This window comes from Charadrius vociferus, unplaced genomic scaffold (assembly GCF_000708025.1).
Source record: "Charadrius vociferus isolate BGI_N301 unplaced genomic scaffold, ASM70802v2 scaffold611, whole genome shotgun sequence".
Classification (NCBI taxonomy): domain Eukaryota; kingdom Metazoa; phylum Chordata; class Aves; order Charadriiformes; family Charadriidae; genus Charadrius; species Charadrius vociferus.
The window spans coordinates 1,175,212-1,194,325 of NW_009646844.1; the positions used below are offsets into that span (position 1 = coordinate 1,175,212).

General features: G+C 38.4%; 1 protein-coding gene across 1 annotated transcript in view; it reads right to left on the bottom strand.

The window, feature by feature from the left end:
- TET1 (tet methylcytosine dioxygenase 1) overlaps positions 1-19,114 on the bottom strand; it is a 60,824-nt gene that overhangs the window by 33,553 nt on the left and 8,157 nt on the right. Inside the window, 5 exon segments of the mRNA XM_009893896.1 lie at positions 352-445; positions 1,074-1,164; positions 2,415-4,288; positions 4,290-4,921; positions 18,901-18,951. Coding sequence (XP_009892198.1) covers positions 352-445; positions 1,074-1,164; positions 2,415-4,288; positions 4,290-4,921; positions 18,901-18,951 — 2,742 coding nt within the window.

Consider the following 19,114-nt stretch of genomic DNA (forward strand, 5'->3'; position numbering starts at 1 on the left):
TTTTTTCCTCTTTCAAACTTCCCAGTAACATATATCACTAGATGTTCCAACTTTCGGACACTGTCAGGGTCGTCTTACCCTTGATTTGGTCACCTCTATTAGCTCTGTTAAGCACCTCTCTTTCACACTCATTCAAACCACAGCATAACATAGAGCACCACATCTTAACCAAAAAAAAAACCAACAAAACTGCTTTCCTTAGCTTCATCATTCAGGCAGACTTGTGGATCAATTAAATGAAGAACCAGATCTTCATTAAAGATCAGACTATATTTAAGTTCAAGGATTACACATAATTTCATATTTAAAAGCCACACAAAACAATTTTACTGCTGTAACGTAAAAACTTACCCACTTGGCAATTGGACACCCCTGAGAGCTTTTTCCTTCCTTTCCTGTATAAACCACTACCTCTATTCTTACAGCGCTTCCTTTCGCTCCATACCTGCGTTTAAAAAAAGTTCATGAGTAAAACAAACTGCCGTAGACCATTTTAAAACAGGAAACATTTTCAATAAAACAGGAATAACAGATTTATTTTTACTTTACTGAGAACAGAAGAAAACAAAATATTTATAATGTCAAAAAATACTTCTAAATTAAAAAACCCATTTGCAAGAGTGACTTTTGACTCTCTTTTGATAACGAGCTTCTGCCACTAAGGAAACATCATTTGGGCAAGAAAGTGTTATCTGCATGTAAATCCTAGTGCACCAAGTCACTAATGTGACCTTTCTGTCCACTTTGCCACAGCTTCTTTGCATGTAGGACACTAGAAAACGTAATTCTGCCAGCCGCTGATCTGTTTGTTCCACTTCAGTGGCACCTAGGAGCACACCACACTTGAAATTCAACCCCGAAGTTGAAAGAGCTCAGAAAACACACGAGTATGGAACTGAAATGCTAGTGCTCACCTCATGCACATCTGAACAGGAAAACACTTTACAAATGAGTACTGCAAAAAGTTTAGAAAAAACAAAGTTAAACATAGCACCTGATTTCTCATAGGTCGTCTTCTTTGCCGTTTAGACAGTCAAAAATATTGTGAGCATTAAATGCTGAATTTTCCTCACCTGTTCTCCATTATTTCTCTCACAGCAGCAACACTTGGTCCTGTCCCGAGGTGTGTGTAATATGGGCCTTCATCTTTCTCTATGATTTGCTCTGTAAGCAGGTTGAGAAAACTAAGTTGGCACATACAAAATTTATTTACACCATTAAAAGTAAGCTTAGGTTTACAGAAATGTCTTCCAAATTACATTACAATACATAAAATTTGTCCCTGAAATGTAATGAATGAAGAATATGGCAGATTTTTCTCCTCAGAGGCATCAGAAATTTTTTATGCTTGTTTCCTCCTATCAATATGTTAGTATTTTTCCTTATGCTATAAAGTAATCCTAATTGTAACAATATTTTGCACTCTTTACAAATTTTCATTACAGGAGCTATCATGTATTGACTAAGTAAGCTTTTCAATATCCTTGTTGGTAGGAAAACATTATTAATTCATTTTAGACAAAGGAGAGTTGAGGGGAGAAAAAAATTAACTGATAGTCATTCACTACATAAGAGGCCTGGGTTATGTTTTCTGTTAACTAGCACTCTGTTGATTCAGAACATTAAAGCAAAGATGAAACAATCTGCCTGTGTACAATTTGTTGTTAAGTCTCTGACTCGTTTTTTCCATCTGTGCGCTTTGATAGTCTGAAAACACAGCATATCTAACACCATCAATCAAGCTGTACTTGCAAAATCCTCAATAATGAGTTTGGTCTGACATCTCATCCTGCAAGGCAAATTATTACGTACATGACCTTCTCACCTAAACTCCCCACCTTACTTCTCCTCTCTGGGATGAGAGGTGTCTAGTAGCTGTTGAGATGGACTCTTCAAAGCAAACTGACATTGGTCACCAGAACTAGCAGTGACAGTAACAAGATTGCCCACAACTATGCCCTGCTGCTTGTGTAACAGCATTCAGGCAACAATGACAATATAGTGGGAAAATTGAAAATTTTGCCCAGCCGATCGCAGGCAAAAACTAGTTCTAGACCATAAAAATCAGAGTCTTATATACTGCAGATAAATTCACATAGCCCACAAGTCAGCAACAACAAAACAACAAATAGAAAAACTCCTTTTCTTCCTGGGTTTAAATTTAAGTAGAGAATTTAAACCTGCCAGTTGCAATACCAAAAATACTCAATTCTGTTGTGCTTTGCAGGCCCAAAAAACACCAGGCAGAAGTTACAGAGAGGGAAAAAATTATTTCCTCCCACTTCCTAATGATGAAACACTGATCCTTTTGCAACAGCTAAGTAAGTGTCAAGTGCACTTCCTCACATTAAAGGAAGCAACACGAACGCACCTCCATCTGAAAGGTACAGGTAAAAGTGAGCAAAAAGACTTACCAACACAGTCACAAGTTGGCAATTCAGATTGTCCTTTTTTTGTAGGTGTATCTATTAAATTTTTTGTAGGGGTGTCAAGAAACTTCATAGGTGATTCAAGGAAACTGCTGAGTGTGTTTTTTGCAGGAGAACACCCTGAGTCGCCTGTGCTCTGTGGGTGGTCAGTACCCAAACTGGTTGATGTCAGAACGGTCACCTCGCCCGCACACTCCATATTCCTGAGAGCTTCAACAGCACCTGGTACCTGGGCCCCACCACAGGGAACAGGCAGCACCTGCGACTTCGGATCTACTTGTTGTTCAACAGCACCTTGCTGAATATAGGCTTTGTCTTCACTATGGATTTCGTTAGCTCTCAGGTTAGACTGATTAAAAGTCTGAGGCAAAGGATGCATTTGACTGACATTCGCGGTTTGCTGTACCTGAGAATTAAGTTTTTCTGTAAACATCTGTAGGTTTTCACTTGATCTGTTCAATAAGGATGCTGTTTTCAACTGTGAAACAGCCAGAGGATTATGGGAGGACAGGTCGCTATATTGGTTACGTGCAACAACTTCATTTTTCAGTGGATCAATGCCTAGCGGGTCACCGGAGCCTGCAGTTTTGATTTGCTCATTCACCACTTCACAACCAAACAACCTGTCTTTTTTTTTCTCTTGTGATACCTCAGGTAAACATCTATGGAATTTTATCTGCGTTTGTGGGAGAAATAATCTAGTTTTTTCTTGTGACGCTAAAGTATTTTGATTCAGTGCTCTCTGTACTTTGGTTCTTGGAGACTTTTTCTCAGACGGAGCTATTCTGGAGTCCTGTGGCATTGTTTGACCAAGCTTGTGCAGTTTTGATGATATCCAAATGTCCTGTAACTCGCTATGCTGGCATGACAACAGCTCTAGCTGGTTTTGATTATTCTGTTGATAGCGTGCTTCTTGAGGCTTCTTTTTGTGTCTTGGTTTCCATGGTACAGCACTTCCTTTTTTATTTGTTGGTTGTTTTTGCTTTAACAGTAAGGAACTATAATTATGCCTAAAAAACACAGATTCTTTTTTCTGCAACAGATCTTGGTTATATTTTGGCTGCCTCTCATGCGATATTAGATTAAGCAGCGATGCCTTTATGTCATTCTTCTGCTCTGGATTTGTCTGGTTTGATTCAATTAGCGCTGCAAGTTGGGTTAGTTGTGTAGCTACATCCTCTTCATCCTGGCTGTGAATTCCGCCTTCTTTAATCAAAGAACTAGCTTCCAAGTTCAGATCGTTACAGGTTGGCTTTTGCTCTAACTGGCCAAGAGTTTCCAAGTTGTTACTTGTTTGCTGGACATTACGTGAAGCATTGCAATACCGTGCAAGTGTGACTGGATCATGAGTGTAATTTTTCTTGGTAGCATATCCTGGAAGTGATTTTGCATTAGATGTTAAGTCAGATAAAGTTTTGGTATCTCTTGAGGATAACTGTAATTTATACATCTCACCAGCCAGATTGGCAGGTTTATCACGGAATTCAGAAATTGAACTTTGGCCATTGTATAACACTGCCTTATTAGGGAGCTGCTTCTGTGAGTGAGCGCAGTGAGCCAAGAGCTGTTGCTCATTCTGTAAGTAAGTGTCTTTGATTTCTTTTAATGCAGAAGATGTGAAGGAGGATGGAATATCCCTTTTATAACTATGGAGCAAGTTGGAAGTTGTTTCTTCTGTACATTCAGTACGTTCACTTTTAGCTGGTGAAGTTGTTTCTAAAGGGGCTTCGGATAACTGCGTTAAAGCTTCAATAGCTACAACCTGCTCTACAGTTAAATTTCTGTTTTTAATCAGGGACAAGAAAGTCGTCTGGAGTGAAGAATCTTCATGCTGTGTCTCTTCATTAGGTACTTTGAACTTCCTCTTCAGGCAGTGGAGGACAACAAAAGCTTTCTTGAAGACCTGAAATGGAACCCGTCTGCAAAACTGCCTTATCAGAATGCTGAAAGATGCTGCAAGTGCAGTTTTCCTCTTTCATTAAAACATTTCCTTGTTTTTCTGGGTGAATGCAGCCAACACCAGTCGTCAGAGTGTTTACTATGTTATTCAGATTGGTACCCTTCGTCCATTGCATATGGGAGTTGCTTGTCAAATCTGTCCTTTCCTCTACAGATACTTTTTTCACTGCTTCAGGTGGTGAATAATGTAGGGTTTTTATGCCATTTTTGATGGTTTGTGCAAATGATTTTTTTGGCTCAGCTAACGGACTGGGAGAGACTGTTCTTCCACTGTCTTCAGCATTTTTCAAGTGTTCGTTGCCTGTCACAGTTCCATGGATATCTCCGTTGACATGGACACCAAAAGACGGCTTCTCGTTATGTGCCCACTTCTCTGCTTCTAAGCCCGTCATTCTTTCTTTCTCCTTAGACTGCACATTTTCAATGGGTACTGTTTGGTTTGTTTTCACCCTGTATTTTTCACCATGACCACAAATACTGCATTCCATGAGTTCTGGTCTGCGGCCATTTACTGGTTTGTTTTCTAAATTTGCCTATAAAATAATAATAAAAAAATTGTTGTAACAGCTGGTCAAAAACATTAAAAATAAGAAGCAGAAGATTTATAGCAATTAAACCCTACTTGGACAGATATGAGGAATATCCTAATTAAGCACAGGCACAGACATTGAAAAAAAAACCAGGAAGTCATAAAAAACCCTGAAGCCTAGAGACCCTATCCATATTTATAGCTATTTTTTCCACTGTTGGGGGGAGGGGGGGGCACAGAGGAAGAAAGTGTGTGCATGTCATGGTGGTGGTAGACTAAAGAAATGAATGCACAGATAAAGGACTTCACCATTTAGAATAACATCTAAGGATTCAATTTTTAAAGAATTTGCATAAGCAGATGAAAGTCTCCTTTGATTTCAAAGCAGGACTGAAATCTAAAGGATTGTACCACAGAAAGTTTAGTAGTAATTTGGGATAATTGTACCTATTTTGCTAGACCAATAAATTGATAGAACACTTGGTTGGTCACTCTAGCAAGAATGGCTGGTTTCAGGCTTAGTTTCAAGTCCTTAAAAAACAACAAAACCTAAACTGAAATGGATAGTAAGCCAATTAACATTAGACCACCTGAAAGTTGCCCTCTAAACACTGTATTTAGCTTCTGTATTTAGACAGTAACTTCCAGGTTTCCAAACAGTCTCTCATGTAAGCTATCATCATCAGTATTTTAATAAACTCTAATATTTAAACATATTCTTCATCTTCACTGATGCTATACAATTCACGTGGTTGAAGCAATGTTAAAATCTACAGAGTCAGAATACTGTGTCCTGGAAACAGTACATATATGGGCCTCATTTAAGACAGTGTTATGACTATGAAGTAAGGAGTTATGCAATTTAAGTTTAAAAAAAAAAATTAAGGCAAGAACTCAGGCAGAAAGAGCAATAAAGGCAGGAATCCAATTTTTATTACGTTAATTAAATTTTATTTCTATTTCTATTAAATTTTCTTTCAAATTTAATTCTTAAGTCACAATAGACAGTGCTAGGACTTAATCTTATTGTAACATCTAAGAATTATTTAAATATTCTGTAGCCTTAAGCCCTACTTAACAAGAAAACCAGTACTGCTTTTTGAATCAGATATAGGCAATACAACTGGTTAATTAACCATACATTGGCACAGTACATCTTAGCACTTCCCAGAAAACAGCACCCAGTTTAATATAAAACATTGCATTAAATCAGACATATTTCTGTGGTCATACCAACTATAAAGCATGGACTTCTCTGAGAAAATAACTAAGAAGAACAAATGCAAAATAGATTTATGATTAATCATAACCATCAAGATGGAATTGCCAGAAACCTGCAGGCAAAATAAGGCATGCGGAACCAGCTCCATCTGGAGCCCAGTGTTCATCTCACAACTGATTCCTGATTGATAAAAAACAAAACAGGGGATCTATAGCATGCCATAGATATTACCAGAGGCATCATAAACTCTCATGGAAATACTATGTAAAAACATGTCCAGCACCTATGCAGCTACGTCAAACTTATGGAAATCGCACAAAGAAAGAAAGATACCTTATTTAATGCTTTTTCATTACACACAGATGCTGACTAACAGTCTGTGAGCCTGAACTCCTCTGGATTTTTCCTCTGGAAAGAACTAGGATATGACATTGCCAGGCTTTTCTTCAGTAAAAGTGTAAGATCTCTATCAGTCCAAAAGTTGACCCAAGCATGTAAAATTGTTACTAAAAATTATTTAGACAATTAGGAGGCTGAGGAGATAGAAGCAAATAGATTAAAACAGTTCCCCAGCACTTGCACATTTTCAATACAACAACACATTTTTGTATTCCTTTCATTTTTAGAGGGTTTTGCTCACTATATTAAAAAAAAAAAAAATCTAAGTCTTGCCAATTGAGAGCAATGAGATGTATCACAGTTCTCTCAACTATGTTGCTCCTCAACAGAATACATTAATCTGACTAAAAAGCACTGTTATGCTCAAGAACACTCAGCATATTCCTTAATCTGCTAGTGGTATACAGGCGCGGTGCTGTGTCCCCATAAGACCCCAGTGATCCCAGCAGTAAAGAGGGATTACTTTTAAAATAAAGTTATTCCTCATACATCATAACTTCCACTAACATTACTGGAAGCTACCCACATGCAATGAGGAAGAAAAAAAAACAGATGAATCATATCATTGGCATGATTTGGTTCATGTTTTATTTTTCCACACGAAGAAGAAACACTATCACAAAATCAATTTTTTTAAATCAAACTCTTTTCCTTTTGAGCACTATGTTGCTTTTTCTCTTCTGTTACTGAACTGCAATGAAACCTAAAAAAAAGATATCTGTTTCTTTTCTCTCTTACCAGACTTTCCAGTGGCCTTTTCTGTTTAATATGTGAAGTTATTGTTTCCCAACATAAAAAGAAATGCAGACACACTAACAGAGGCAGAGCTCATTTAATTCCTCTCCTCAATGTAAGCCTGGCAGACCAAAAGTAATAGCTCAGCAAAAACCTTTTGCAGCTGAACAACCTAGGAGCAATCTATCTTTAAGTCCTGAATCAGGACTCAAAAAAACCCTAGTGAAAACTGCAGACAAGGATACCACAGTTCCAAGCAACAGTCTTAAAATTCATGGAAGTTAAGCACGTAAGTCCAATCCGATTGATTTCTAAAGCTATTACACTTGTGTAATGAAAAGCTGAAAAATAAACCAGATCAATACAAGTAATTTCCTCTCTTCCTCATTAAGGAAAGCACTACTCTATCTGGAGACATAAAACACTAACAAATCACGTTTGAGCTTAGACTCTGCAGTAGTTAGTGCCATTAGGACAGGAATCATGGAGTACAGACTGCTGTAGCCATTGCTGTATTACTTCAACTTCAACCAGACATTATCTCTTATATACACCCCCTCCCCCCCCCCCCCCCCCCCAAAAGAAAAAAATAAAAATCACTCTGAGCTAATGCTTCCAGCACACAGGAAAAGCCAGCTATAGCAAATCATTTCACCATTCCGAAAAGGGTCAGACTTGAATATTAAACTTTTAACACAAGATGCCTCTAAGGTAGTGCAAAGAACTCACCATTTCACAATCAAAATACAATGCCAAAGCTACCCTAAAGATATTTCCGTATCTTCTGTACAACAGAGAGCAGGCCTTAGGTTTATGTCTCTTGTTTCAAACCCCTATAGGTTGTAGCAACACATACCGTACACTAAAGGACACAACCAGAAACAATTACTCCCAGTAAGCAGAATGATGCTCACTCAGATCAAGTGCTGATAAAATGGCAGTATGAGTAAGCTGTGACAAGTTACTTGACAACCAATGCCAAGTCCCCCTAACTAGCCCTCCCTATAGGATTCTGCCCAGGTCCTCATGAGAATACAGATCAAAAAATACTTGCACCTCCTAGCTTGTGCCAATAACCAGGAAGACTTGAAAGGCAGTTCTTCCAACATTCATCAACATAAAAGGGAAGAATGGGTGACAATCGCTTGCACTTTGCATCGCTTTTCCATTGCGGTGCAATGGGTAAGCTTGGATCCTCCTGCAGTGTCTGCAGCCACATAGCCAGCCCCACGTGCCCTTCCACGTTGGCACAGGGCTGGCAGCTCCTCAGAGCTCAAATACTGCAACCGAAGTTTTCTTTCAGGAAAAACTGTTTGGAAAAAAAACCCCACACAGATGTACTTCATCTAACATTCAAACAGAGTGTTTTACTCATGATCCAATTTTCAGATGTCACTGCTTCACCGAAAGACAAGAAAGCACCAGCCAGCTGACCAGCAGCCATTTACTCCTATGCCATTTATTCCTACTCTCTAGCGTCTGCTCCCCAGGTCATGCAGAAATTCAGTGGAATCCAGGACCTGCACTGTACAGAACCAACATACAGGGATATGGAGATACAAGATAGGGACTGGACAGGGAGACGAAGAACACAGGTGAGGAGAAACAGTTGGTTAACTTGAGTGCTATATAGAAAGCTGTGCACTGGTTAAAGCAGAGATTAATGTAATGCGGGATGCTGTGGAAAGTATAGGCCACCTTCTAAGTACAGCAAAGTTATTTTGCATTCCAAAATAAATGCAGATACAATAATACATTTAAGGATAAAGTTCTATTTAGCATCACACAACTCCAAGGAAAAAAAAAAAACAACCCAAAACAAAACATGTCTGCTGTAACAGAGACAACAGTGATGTGCTGTAAGTTGCTGCCCAAGGCTGCAGCCTGAGCAGGGTTTCCGAGAGGGCTACCGGCACAGAGAGGAGAGCAGCTGCGTAGGGCTCAAGCCACAAGCTGGAGCATATTCCCATGAACCTCACCAGAGGCACAAAGCAATTACCACGTTGTTACTTGCGTAACAACCACGGACATAAAACAGCCTCTTAGTACACCACACTTCTAGAGCAGCTCAGGTAAGGCACATTTTCCATAGGTCTCTGTGCAGAGAAACAGATTGCAACTCTGTATTAATACAATGCAGCCTGCATATACAAGTTTTGTTCCTCAGGAGAACAATGTTCACAGACGGCACTGATGAACAGGACAGGTATTCTGTATTTTAGAAGCTACTGCAATAAAAGCAAATAACCTCTACTCTCGGTAAAATGATGTAGATTGATGAGTTTTAGCAGAGAGGCTGGTTTATACAGAAACTCAGAGGAACAAGAGGTTCCACAAAACCAGAGGAAGCAACCTGACCTGGGACACGCAGGAGAGATCGCTCAGGACACCTGGGCTTCCTGGAGGGATCCCCCTCACTCCCAACTTCCCTGCACCCGAGTATCAGATCCACCCAAAGCCATCAACCTGAGTATCAGATCAGGTACCATGTTCACACTGGATCTTACAACAGCCGGAAAATTTGCTCTAGCTGACAGCGTAATTTTTTTTTGTATCCATATCCACAACAGTAAAGAACATTCTCCAAGTTACAGCCTAGGTCTCTCCTTCTCAGTTTCACCTCCATTTTATCTACATTTATACCCTCTGCGCCATGCTCTTCTAACACCAGGCAGCCTTCCCGCTAGAAAAGTTCTCCTGCCCACCTTGTATAACAACTTCAGTGAGACCACTTACAAGGAAGATCTACAGTATCAGACTCTAAAGGATGCACTTATTAACAAAATCAAAAACTACAGGGTGCTAATTCTGGCTTCAAACAGTGACCCCTAGAGAAGTGTATTTACTGAATTACCACTTGGAAATAGGTCCACTCAGCCACGACACAAATTATTGTTTCCGTCAACTATGAGCTCTAGGTTGTGAAAACTACAAACAGGAGCAAGAAAAAGTATACAGTGAAGGACACCCCATTCTCCTACACGGGCACCCAAGAAGTGGATGTGTTAAGAAAAAAACCACCCAAACATTACAGTACTTTTTCTGCCACAGAAGCAAACATAAACAAGCATCTTGCTTGGTGGTTTTTGTTTTGTTTGGGTTTTGGGTTTGTTATTTACTGGTGTTTTGAATTACTCAATCATTTGTCTTCAACATTGAAACCGAGCACTCAAAGAGACACTTGCAGCTCTGGAAAATACAGCACTCAATTAAGGCACAAAAGACAAATGATACAATCAGCAGCAATATGTATTCCCTAATACAACCTTCCCCTAATGTGCTTTAACTCAAACACAGATGAAAGAAATTCAGTCTTTGAATTTATCCATCTAGCTAATGTCTCTTGTGGTCCTACTCATTTATGAAACCATCACCATAGCATTAAGAAAGTACTGCCTGGCCCTTAACCATAAATGGAGAATTATCAGTGTGTTCATAACAGGGTCTTCCGGGGAACACATCACAGCTATACATAACGTCTTTAGCAATGACCTGAAAGAACAGTGAAATTAATACTGATAAAAAAATAGCAAATAATGAAAAGATCAGACATGATACTTCATAAGCTAACTGGCAAGCCAGCTGCGAGCACACATTTCAGTTCAGCTAAAGGTGAAGTTGTGTATCTAGCCACAAAGACGTGGGACTATATTTACAAAATGCAGGTCTCCATCTTAGAAAGCAATGACTTTAAGGAAGATATTAACATGGTCAATAATCAACTTCACAATAACTACAGAAACTCCTATTGCAACTTTATGGCCAAAGGGTTAGTGAGATTCCTGGGTGCATGAACAACAATATAATTAGGAAAAGACAGGCTACCCTGTACTTGGCACTTTTGCACCTGCTCGTGGAATAAAAACTCCAGTTCTGGCATACCCAATTCAAGCAAGACATTGATATGCTGGAGAGGGCTCAGAGCACCAAGAAAGTGACAAAGAATTGAAACATCTTGAAGTGAAAGCCTCCAGTTCACTCTCTACTCACTCTCTGCAATTTACCAAATAAAAAAGAAAATTGAAAAGCTACAAACTGCAGCTATGTGGAAGAGAAAGCTGATAACAGAAGGCTCCTTGTTCTAGCAAACAAAAGTATAACAAGACTCAATGACTTTAAGTTAAGGCCAGAGAAGTCTGGACTGGAACTATAGTGCAGATTTTTGTAGTGGGACAGAGAAAGAGCAAAGAATCTTTTAAGCACCTTGTTAGGTGTTTTGATATACTTTTCATCCATAGGAATTTTCAAATATAAGTTCCTTGAGGTATTTTTAAAGCACGATGCTTAATCCTAATAAATCCCAATAAATCGATACAGTCTGCAAGACCTCTCAGGACAAGAATCAGTGATCACAATGAACTTGCCTGGCACTACCATATGTGAACCAAACTGACACAAGTTAGTAATTTTCCTTCAGTTTCAGTTCAGTAAAGATCTGAACTGCTAAGGTAACAACATAACGTTCGGGTGCCTATAATCTAATCAGGAAGATAGTCACCGCCTTAATTTAAGACCCAGTTTAGATGCCTAACCATTTGCTGTGCAACAAAGTATTTAATTCAGGAGTTGCTGCATGCTGGTAGCTGCTCTCAGACCAGATCTGCTAAGGACACACAACACCGTAAATTAACAATGCTGACCTCACACACGTATATCCTGTTTTCCCCTCACTCTGAAGTATCAGCATGGGTCCCAAATACACATTGCAACAAGTCACACACAAGTCTTCAAATTTAAACATCTATATTACGGGTATAGTCTAGCCTGGTTTTAGAGCTGATGAGGGGCTACGAGACTACAAGGAATAACTAACACTATTTAGCAATAGAAAAATCAGTGACAGGTATGTCAGAGGAACAGCTAAAGGTAATGCAGATAAAAGAAAGAAAAAGTTATGCTGATGACTTAAGCCACCAAGCTACAAGGCTGCAGCACTGTTCAGTATTTTGCATCTATGTTTTGCTTATTCTTATTGGGGAAAAAAGCCTAAAAAATAGCAAATGTTTCTCTTCTCTCAGAGCTAGCACACCTGTGGTTCTAAGTAAGGCTCAAAATGGAATTTATGCTGTATGTAAATTCCACTTCCTCTTCACAGGAGTACCAACTTTCACTCAGATACTGGAATAACAGCAATGTTGGTCTGAAGCAGCACTGCAACGACAGTGGTGTTTGCACTGCAGAATTCAGACAGCGATCATCTGTCACAAAAGTAAATGCTTGACATTTTTAGATACACACGCATTTTTTTTCTTATTCACAAGTTCAGCAAAACCTTTATTTTAGGAAAATTAAAGGTAGAGCCAAATTTTACTGCAGAGCATCAATTAAACGGTAATACAGACACCACCAACAGAACACTGATCGAGAAAAGAAGTCACAAGTCAAGTGTCAAGACACAAACCACTCAATTTTAAGTCAGCCTTGAAAAATCCTAATATTCCAAAAGGCTTAATATTAAAGCTGTTAGGACAACAAGGTCAATCAAATATATTGTGTCCTAATTTTACGTAAGTTAATGAAAAGTCATTGTTGTTAGTTCCTTATACGTAATTCCCATTTTCTTTTTACTTGATACTGGTTAAGTTTCATGTATTTGACATTTAAAAAAAAATACCTTTATAAGAATGCATGGATTCTTCTTCCCTCCCAAATGAGATGCTATAATTACACATTTATTGTAGTAGGAATGAAATCTTTTGGTCTCTACACAGACAAGGCTCCTCCCAATGTCACTGGGAAAGTCTGCTGCAGTAGTATCTGCTAAATTAACTTTCTCATACTCAGTTACACTAAGTATAAAAACCTTAATATAACATTGCTGAAAGAAAAAAACCCAAAAGCGAAAATCTGGCACCACTCAAGTAAGTTTGGGGCTTCTCACTGGTTTTCTCTCACATCTGTTACTAAAAGCAATAAACAAACTTGCTTAGCAATACAGTACCAGATTCTAAACAGGTAGTGTTCATTCTCAAAGCATTTTCTAGATATTACCATCTATAAACGTATAGACAAACAGCAAACACTGACAACAGATTTCTGGAATTTGCAAAGCCATCTCAATTATTTCAGCGCCTACATTACACACAACAAATGCAAGTATTCAAGAAAGCTCGTAATTCAGTAGTAAATACAAATAGTATCAACAAAACCACATACCTGGAATAGGAAACCAGTGTTTATTTCAGAGTGCTGTAACTTCATTAAGAACACCTAAACAACGTATCAATATACCTATGCATCTGACTTTCATCTACACACGTACATTTTCCTTCCTTCCCACAAACTACGTTACTTTTACTGATTATTTTATGACATTTTTGATCACAAACATATTTGCTACCTTTTTAAGAAACTCCACCTCTAAATCCACTAAAGTGGAGGATGCAGCACTGCACTAAAACACACAGTGACAGTCAAGATCTACAAATAAATACCGATTCAGAATGTGCAAAAAACCCTCCAAAACCACTACCATTGCTAGGTTCAGCCTGGCCTTACTCAGCACTTCCCGGCCTCACTGTGCCTCTGCCTCCACCATTCCCTGAGAAGAAAAGGAGTACCACAGTCCTCGCAACTGCTCTGCTACAGCAACAAATGAGTTAAAACAGAAAACGCTACTCCTCCCTGTCCTCCTCCTGCACCCCTTTTTTCCCCTCAACATTTTGGGGAGTTGGGTTGTGGGGACAAAGGGTAGCACCATGGTGCTGCTTGGTGAGCAGCGCAGGGGTCCTGAGAAGGTGGCGGATGGATGGGAGAGGGAGCAGCACTGAAGTAAGAACAGGAACTGTTCTGCAGGAACTCTGGGAGCAAGGGACAGCGAGCGTCTCCGCATCCTACACAGCTCACCCTGCACCACAGGAAAAAGTCCACAAGACACAGGCTTCAACTCCCCCAGAAAGTGGCTGGAAAAATTAAGGATTAGAAATCTACTAGAGTAAGATTAATAATTTACAAACCATTTACAAAGGCTGCCTTTGTTAGGACTCCATTCAAAAAACATCTACATACACGAGTAGTCTTAGCAGCACTGTACAAACAAAATATGGAAGTGCTTCATACGTTCACACGAGCGCATTCATGTGGAAGTGCTGGAAAGGCTGCACGTGGAAGTGTGCTACTAAATTCCAACCAAAATCATATCTGCGCACATCAAGCGAGGTGCATGAACCCATCAAGAGCAACAAACTTTAATCCCACTTAGGCAGACGCACATCCAGCTTGAAAAAGGTCAAAATTAGAAGAACATTTCTTCCAAAAAAATGTTATCTAGATTTTTTTCAAAAAAACTAAGTTAACAGCTAAATTACTTATTTTTTTTTAAGTAGAAGCTAACTAATTTGTGTAGGCCACCCACATACCAAAAGTGAACTCTCCCTATCAAAAAAAGGGAGTAAAAAGGCACGTAAGAAATAGGCAGACACTTTCAACCAGTACTCGAACAATTTTAATTGGTATTTACTGAAGGAATACGTTCCAAGGTGATAATGTGCCTTTAAAAAAGACAAAGAACAAGATAAGTATTTTCTGAACAACGTCCTTTTCAACTTGTATTACACCATTCTGTCTTCTTCCTCTGTAAAATTCCACTGCAGTGCAATTCCATCCATTGACTTGCTCATATCTTACTTTTAAGGGGAAAAAAAAAAAAGTAATAAAATTGAATTTCTTCCAGCTAAGTATTCTGGCAGACATTTTGCACTAAAAACATACACCATAATTCAGAATAAATGTTCAAAATCAGTTCAATCCATGCTCACTCAAAGCATTACGATGAACATTAGCAGTTACTTAACTCCTGTTAACACACATATGAGCTTGAAAAAAGGTGTAATTTAGTTTTTCTGCTTAAAGAAATTAAAAACTGCATTGTAGAAAGGGTAACAGCAGGTCTGCCAAACCAACTTTATATTTAAAAATTTTATAAGAAAGTCCATGCTTTGTATGTGTGGAGGAGAAAAATTAAGAGAGTGCTCAAATGCATATTTGTAGCTTTGATGGAAATGAAACTTTTACTTGTTCCTAATATGATGTTTATAAACAAACCAGAAGTTCTAAATACTGAGTCATCTCTGGCTTTTGGCTTGGCTTAAACTGAACAAATTTTAGAGTTTAGCAGGCATCATTCACACTTTCTGGCGCACACGATTACCATTATAGTGTTTATGCATAAACATACAAACAGAATCAGTCAGAGGACAAAGAATGAGCATGCAGTTATAATACTCACTTAGCACTGCATATATTATTCTGAATCTCTCTCCCACAGTTTCTTCCCTTTTTTCTCTCTCTTTCTTTTCTTGGTCAGCTTTGCGCTGTGTTTTTTTGTTATCTTTTTTTTTTTTTTTTTTTTTTTAATCTCCACCAACACAACAAACATCTGCAGCTATCCAAATGGTAGCCTCGGCTAAACAGAACCTAGTAGAAAGACCACGGACTCTACCTTCTTCATCAGCTGGATTTTGATCTACGGGAGGTTTCCTTACTGCTGCCACTGTCTATACTTGATAACTGTAGATTTCTCTGACAATATGATGCCATGTTCAACTGTCCCGTTCTTCGAAGCTCTGTGTTAATAAACTCACACGTGACTGAAAACATTTCCCCAACATTAAGGAGAGGTGCACTGCACTGCAGTAAGAACACTGCTAAGTAGCTAAAAGAAAATGATAGTAAGTGAAGCATAATACGCCTTTTGAAATGCAGGCGAATTAATTTTTAAGTATGAATCCCTTCTATATAGACTTCCCATTATCAGGAATAAAATTAAAGAATCGTCTGCTTAAACAGGGAAAACACACGATATAAATGGTAAGAAAAACCATGAGTATATCCCTTCCTTAGTATCCATTACTATGAGCTCACAAAGACTCTTTCTTCAATGAGCATTTGCTTGCTAGAAGTAATGAGTATTTCAGATGTGCTTTCAGAATAAACATGGAGAACCTAACATAGCATTTATGGCACAGAAGAATTTCCCAAATGACTCCTACAATAACCAGAAAGAAGCACTAAAACACAAGTGTGGAAAATGACAAATAGTAAGCGAGAGGTACAGTATAATAACACCTATCACTTTTAGTCTTCATGTTTGTATCTGTCCAACCTGTGTTCAACAGGAAAGCATTGTTTATTTTCACCCTGTGCAGAAGAATTCGTAGATATATTGGTCCTAAGAAGGACAATTAAAAAGTGCACTAGCCCTCCAAGTAAATAAGTGTGCATCTATAAAAGTTAGGAGGATTAGAGAAATACTAACTCCATGTATTACTGCAAGAGTACTACAAATCCTCCTTCAACAAAGTTTACAACACTATTTGAAGCAAAATACGAAGGGGAAAAAAAGAGGAAATATTCTCTTAAAATTTCAAGCGTCACTGGTCAGATGCCCTCAACCACAACCAAGTATTAAATGAAAGGCTGAAATTATAATTCAATAGCTAGGACAATATCACCTTACATGGCAGTCCTACCAATAACAGAAGCCAAGTTAGAGAGTCATATACCAGAATACCGTATTTCTAAAAATGCCCTTGTAAAGAAGTCTGCAAATTATGTAGCTTTTTCTAAGTTACTGCAGAGATACAAAACCTAATTTAAGATGATCAACCTCCCTCCTGCCCTGCAAAAAAACCAAACGAAAACCCCACCAACCCCAACCTAGATGTTTCATGAGATGCCTTCAGGGGTACCATACCTTACTTGGCGCACGAATAAACTCTTACAAAATACACTTCAGCACCACAAAACAAAGACAAATACTAGAAAATACAAAGAAGAGTACTGAAAACCAAAGAGGAAACACTGCAGAATCAATTCAGCAAAGGAAAAGTCAAACCAGAAATAAACACAAGTCCAATGACTAATGTATGATACTACGCACGCACAAAAACAGACAAATCTTTCCATTTAAGAGCCAAGGAAAAATAAGGCTCTTCAGAAGGCTTTTTGGAAAGGAAAGGAACGGAACGACAGCATCCTATTACATAGCAACCTGCCCTACCATCAAATCGGAAACAGTGGTAAAAATGAAGAGAAAAATCTGAAGACCCACTATGAACTCCTACGGTAGACAGATGCCTTATACAACATATCTGCCTACCACAAAAAAAAAAAAAAAAAATATTTTTCACACTCTGACAGAACAGGTGTCATACACCAGTTACACATTACAAAATTGAGTAACTCATCTATAAACAGTCCTTATTTTCCACACTGCTATCAACCACACAAAACATAGGATGAGCAAATGCTAGAGTTTTAACTACCTCTACGTGCTATGTTACAAGAGCAGCAGTGATCAAAATGAGGAACTAAAAGCATATCCACAACTTAATGAAAAACTCTGATTTTTTTAATGGACTGATTTATTTAATGAAAGAAAAAAAAAAACCCAACACACTTGCTAGTGTCGTACAATCACAATTACTGTTAGCATACGGGAAGGCGGTTTGCACAACTACTGCCACATGAAAACAGATCACCCTTGAGGTTGGACATACTTGCGAGTCCAATAAGGTTATTTGCTCCTTGCTTAATCTTAACTTTTAACTTTGCTTTGTCTTACAAAATTGTAACTCCTTTAAGCAAGTTTCAGTAACATGTAACAGCAAAGACAAAAACAATAAGGGATGTTTTCAAATTAAGTTATACTACAGACATTCAGCATCAAATCCACTACGTCCAATAACTTCTGAAACTTTAATGTCCTGAAACAGTACTAAACTATCTTACATTACATTTAGCTGGTATAAGAGAATAGTTCTAGAAAGCAAGTTTAATGACATATTTGTTCTCATTTTCCTTAGCTTCATCTTGCATGTACCATCCATCTTACTTGCACCATCCATCCTCCCAACATGTTAGTTTGAAACAACAGAATTAATGACTTACTTCTATTTAAAACACTCTAAAGACTAACTGAAAGATGCAATATCAATCTGCTACCTGCTACTTTAAAAAAAAAAAAAAAACAAAAAAACCCAAACATTAGCCATGAGTATAGTAAGTCTCTATTTTGTTATAAAAACTAAAACATTTCCATTTGAAACACCACTCTCTTGTTATCATGAGAGATAGCCATCTTAGAAATCTGGAAGAAATGTGTTACCACATGAAACTGAAGGCTGTTGTAAGTTTACAAAATTTTCCGTTTCACTTGAGGTGTTCTAAAGTTTAAAGGAAAGAAGGAAACCAAACCCACAGTAACGTGCGCATATAATGTCCACTTTTGTTCATTTGGTTTGCATTGTAACGTTGACTTCTCACATTAAATTTCAGATGCCATAAAATATATATATTAAGAGCCCCACCAACATTTGACTGTTCCCTTTGGAAGTATGAAACTAGGAAGAGAGGAAATTAAAGTGAATCTTTAATGCAATGGAAGGCAAACTTTTTGGTCTGCAGACTCGTGCAGAAAGATTCAAATATGTATACAACATGCTGGAGAGAAAGAGGAGGGGAGAGGAAAAAAAAGAACATGTTCTGTGCTTTTAAAATTAGCTAATCTCCTGAATAGCTGGAAAGCGCCGCTTCCCAGAAATTAACCCTTTGGTTTCCTAATCGCTAGGACAAGAAAACGCTGCTTAAAATGGGAGGGGATAAATATTAAAGCAATCATCGATTACCTTTAAAACTCTTTGCTTCCTCCTCTGAGGTCTTTTGTTTTCAGTTAGAACCTAAAAAAACATCAAATTGCAGAATAAGTTGTGGTCACAAAGGCAGACACCCTCCGATTTTATTATCGAACTGCATTATTTCTTAAAATACCCAGAATGCTTTACATGCGGCACTTTAGAGGGCCGGCGGAGGCTCTAAGCGGCCCCTCCGCCGCCACCCCGA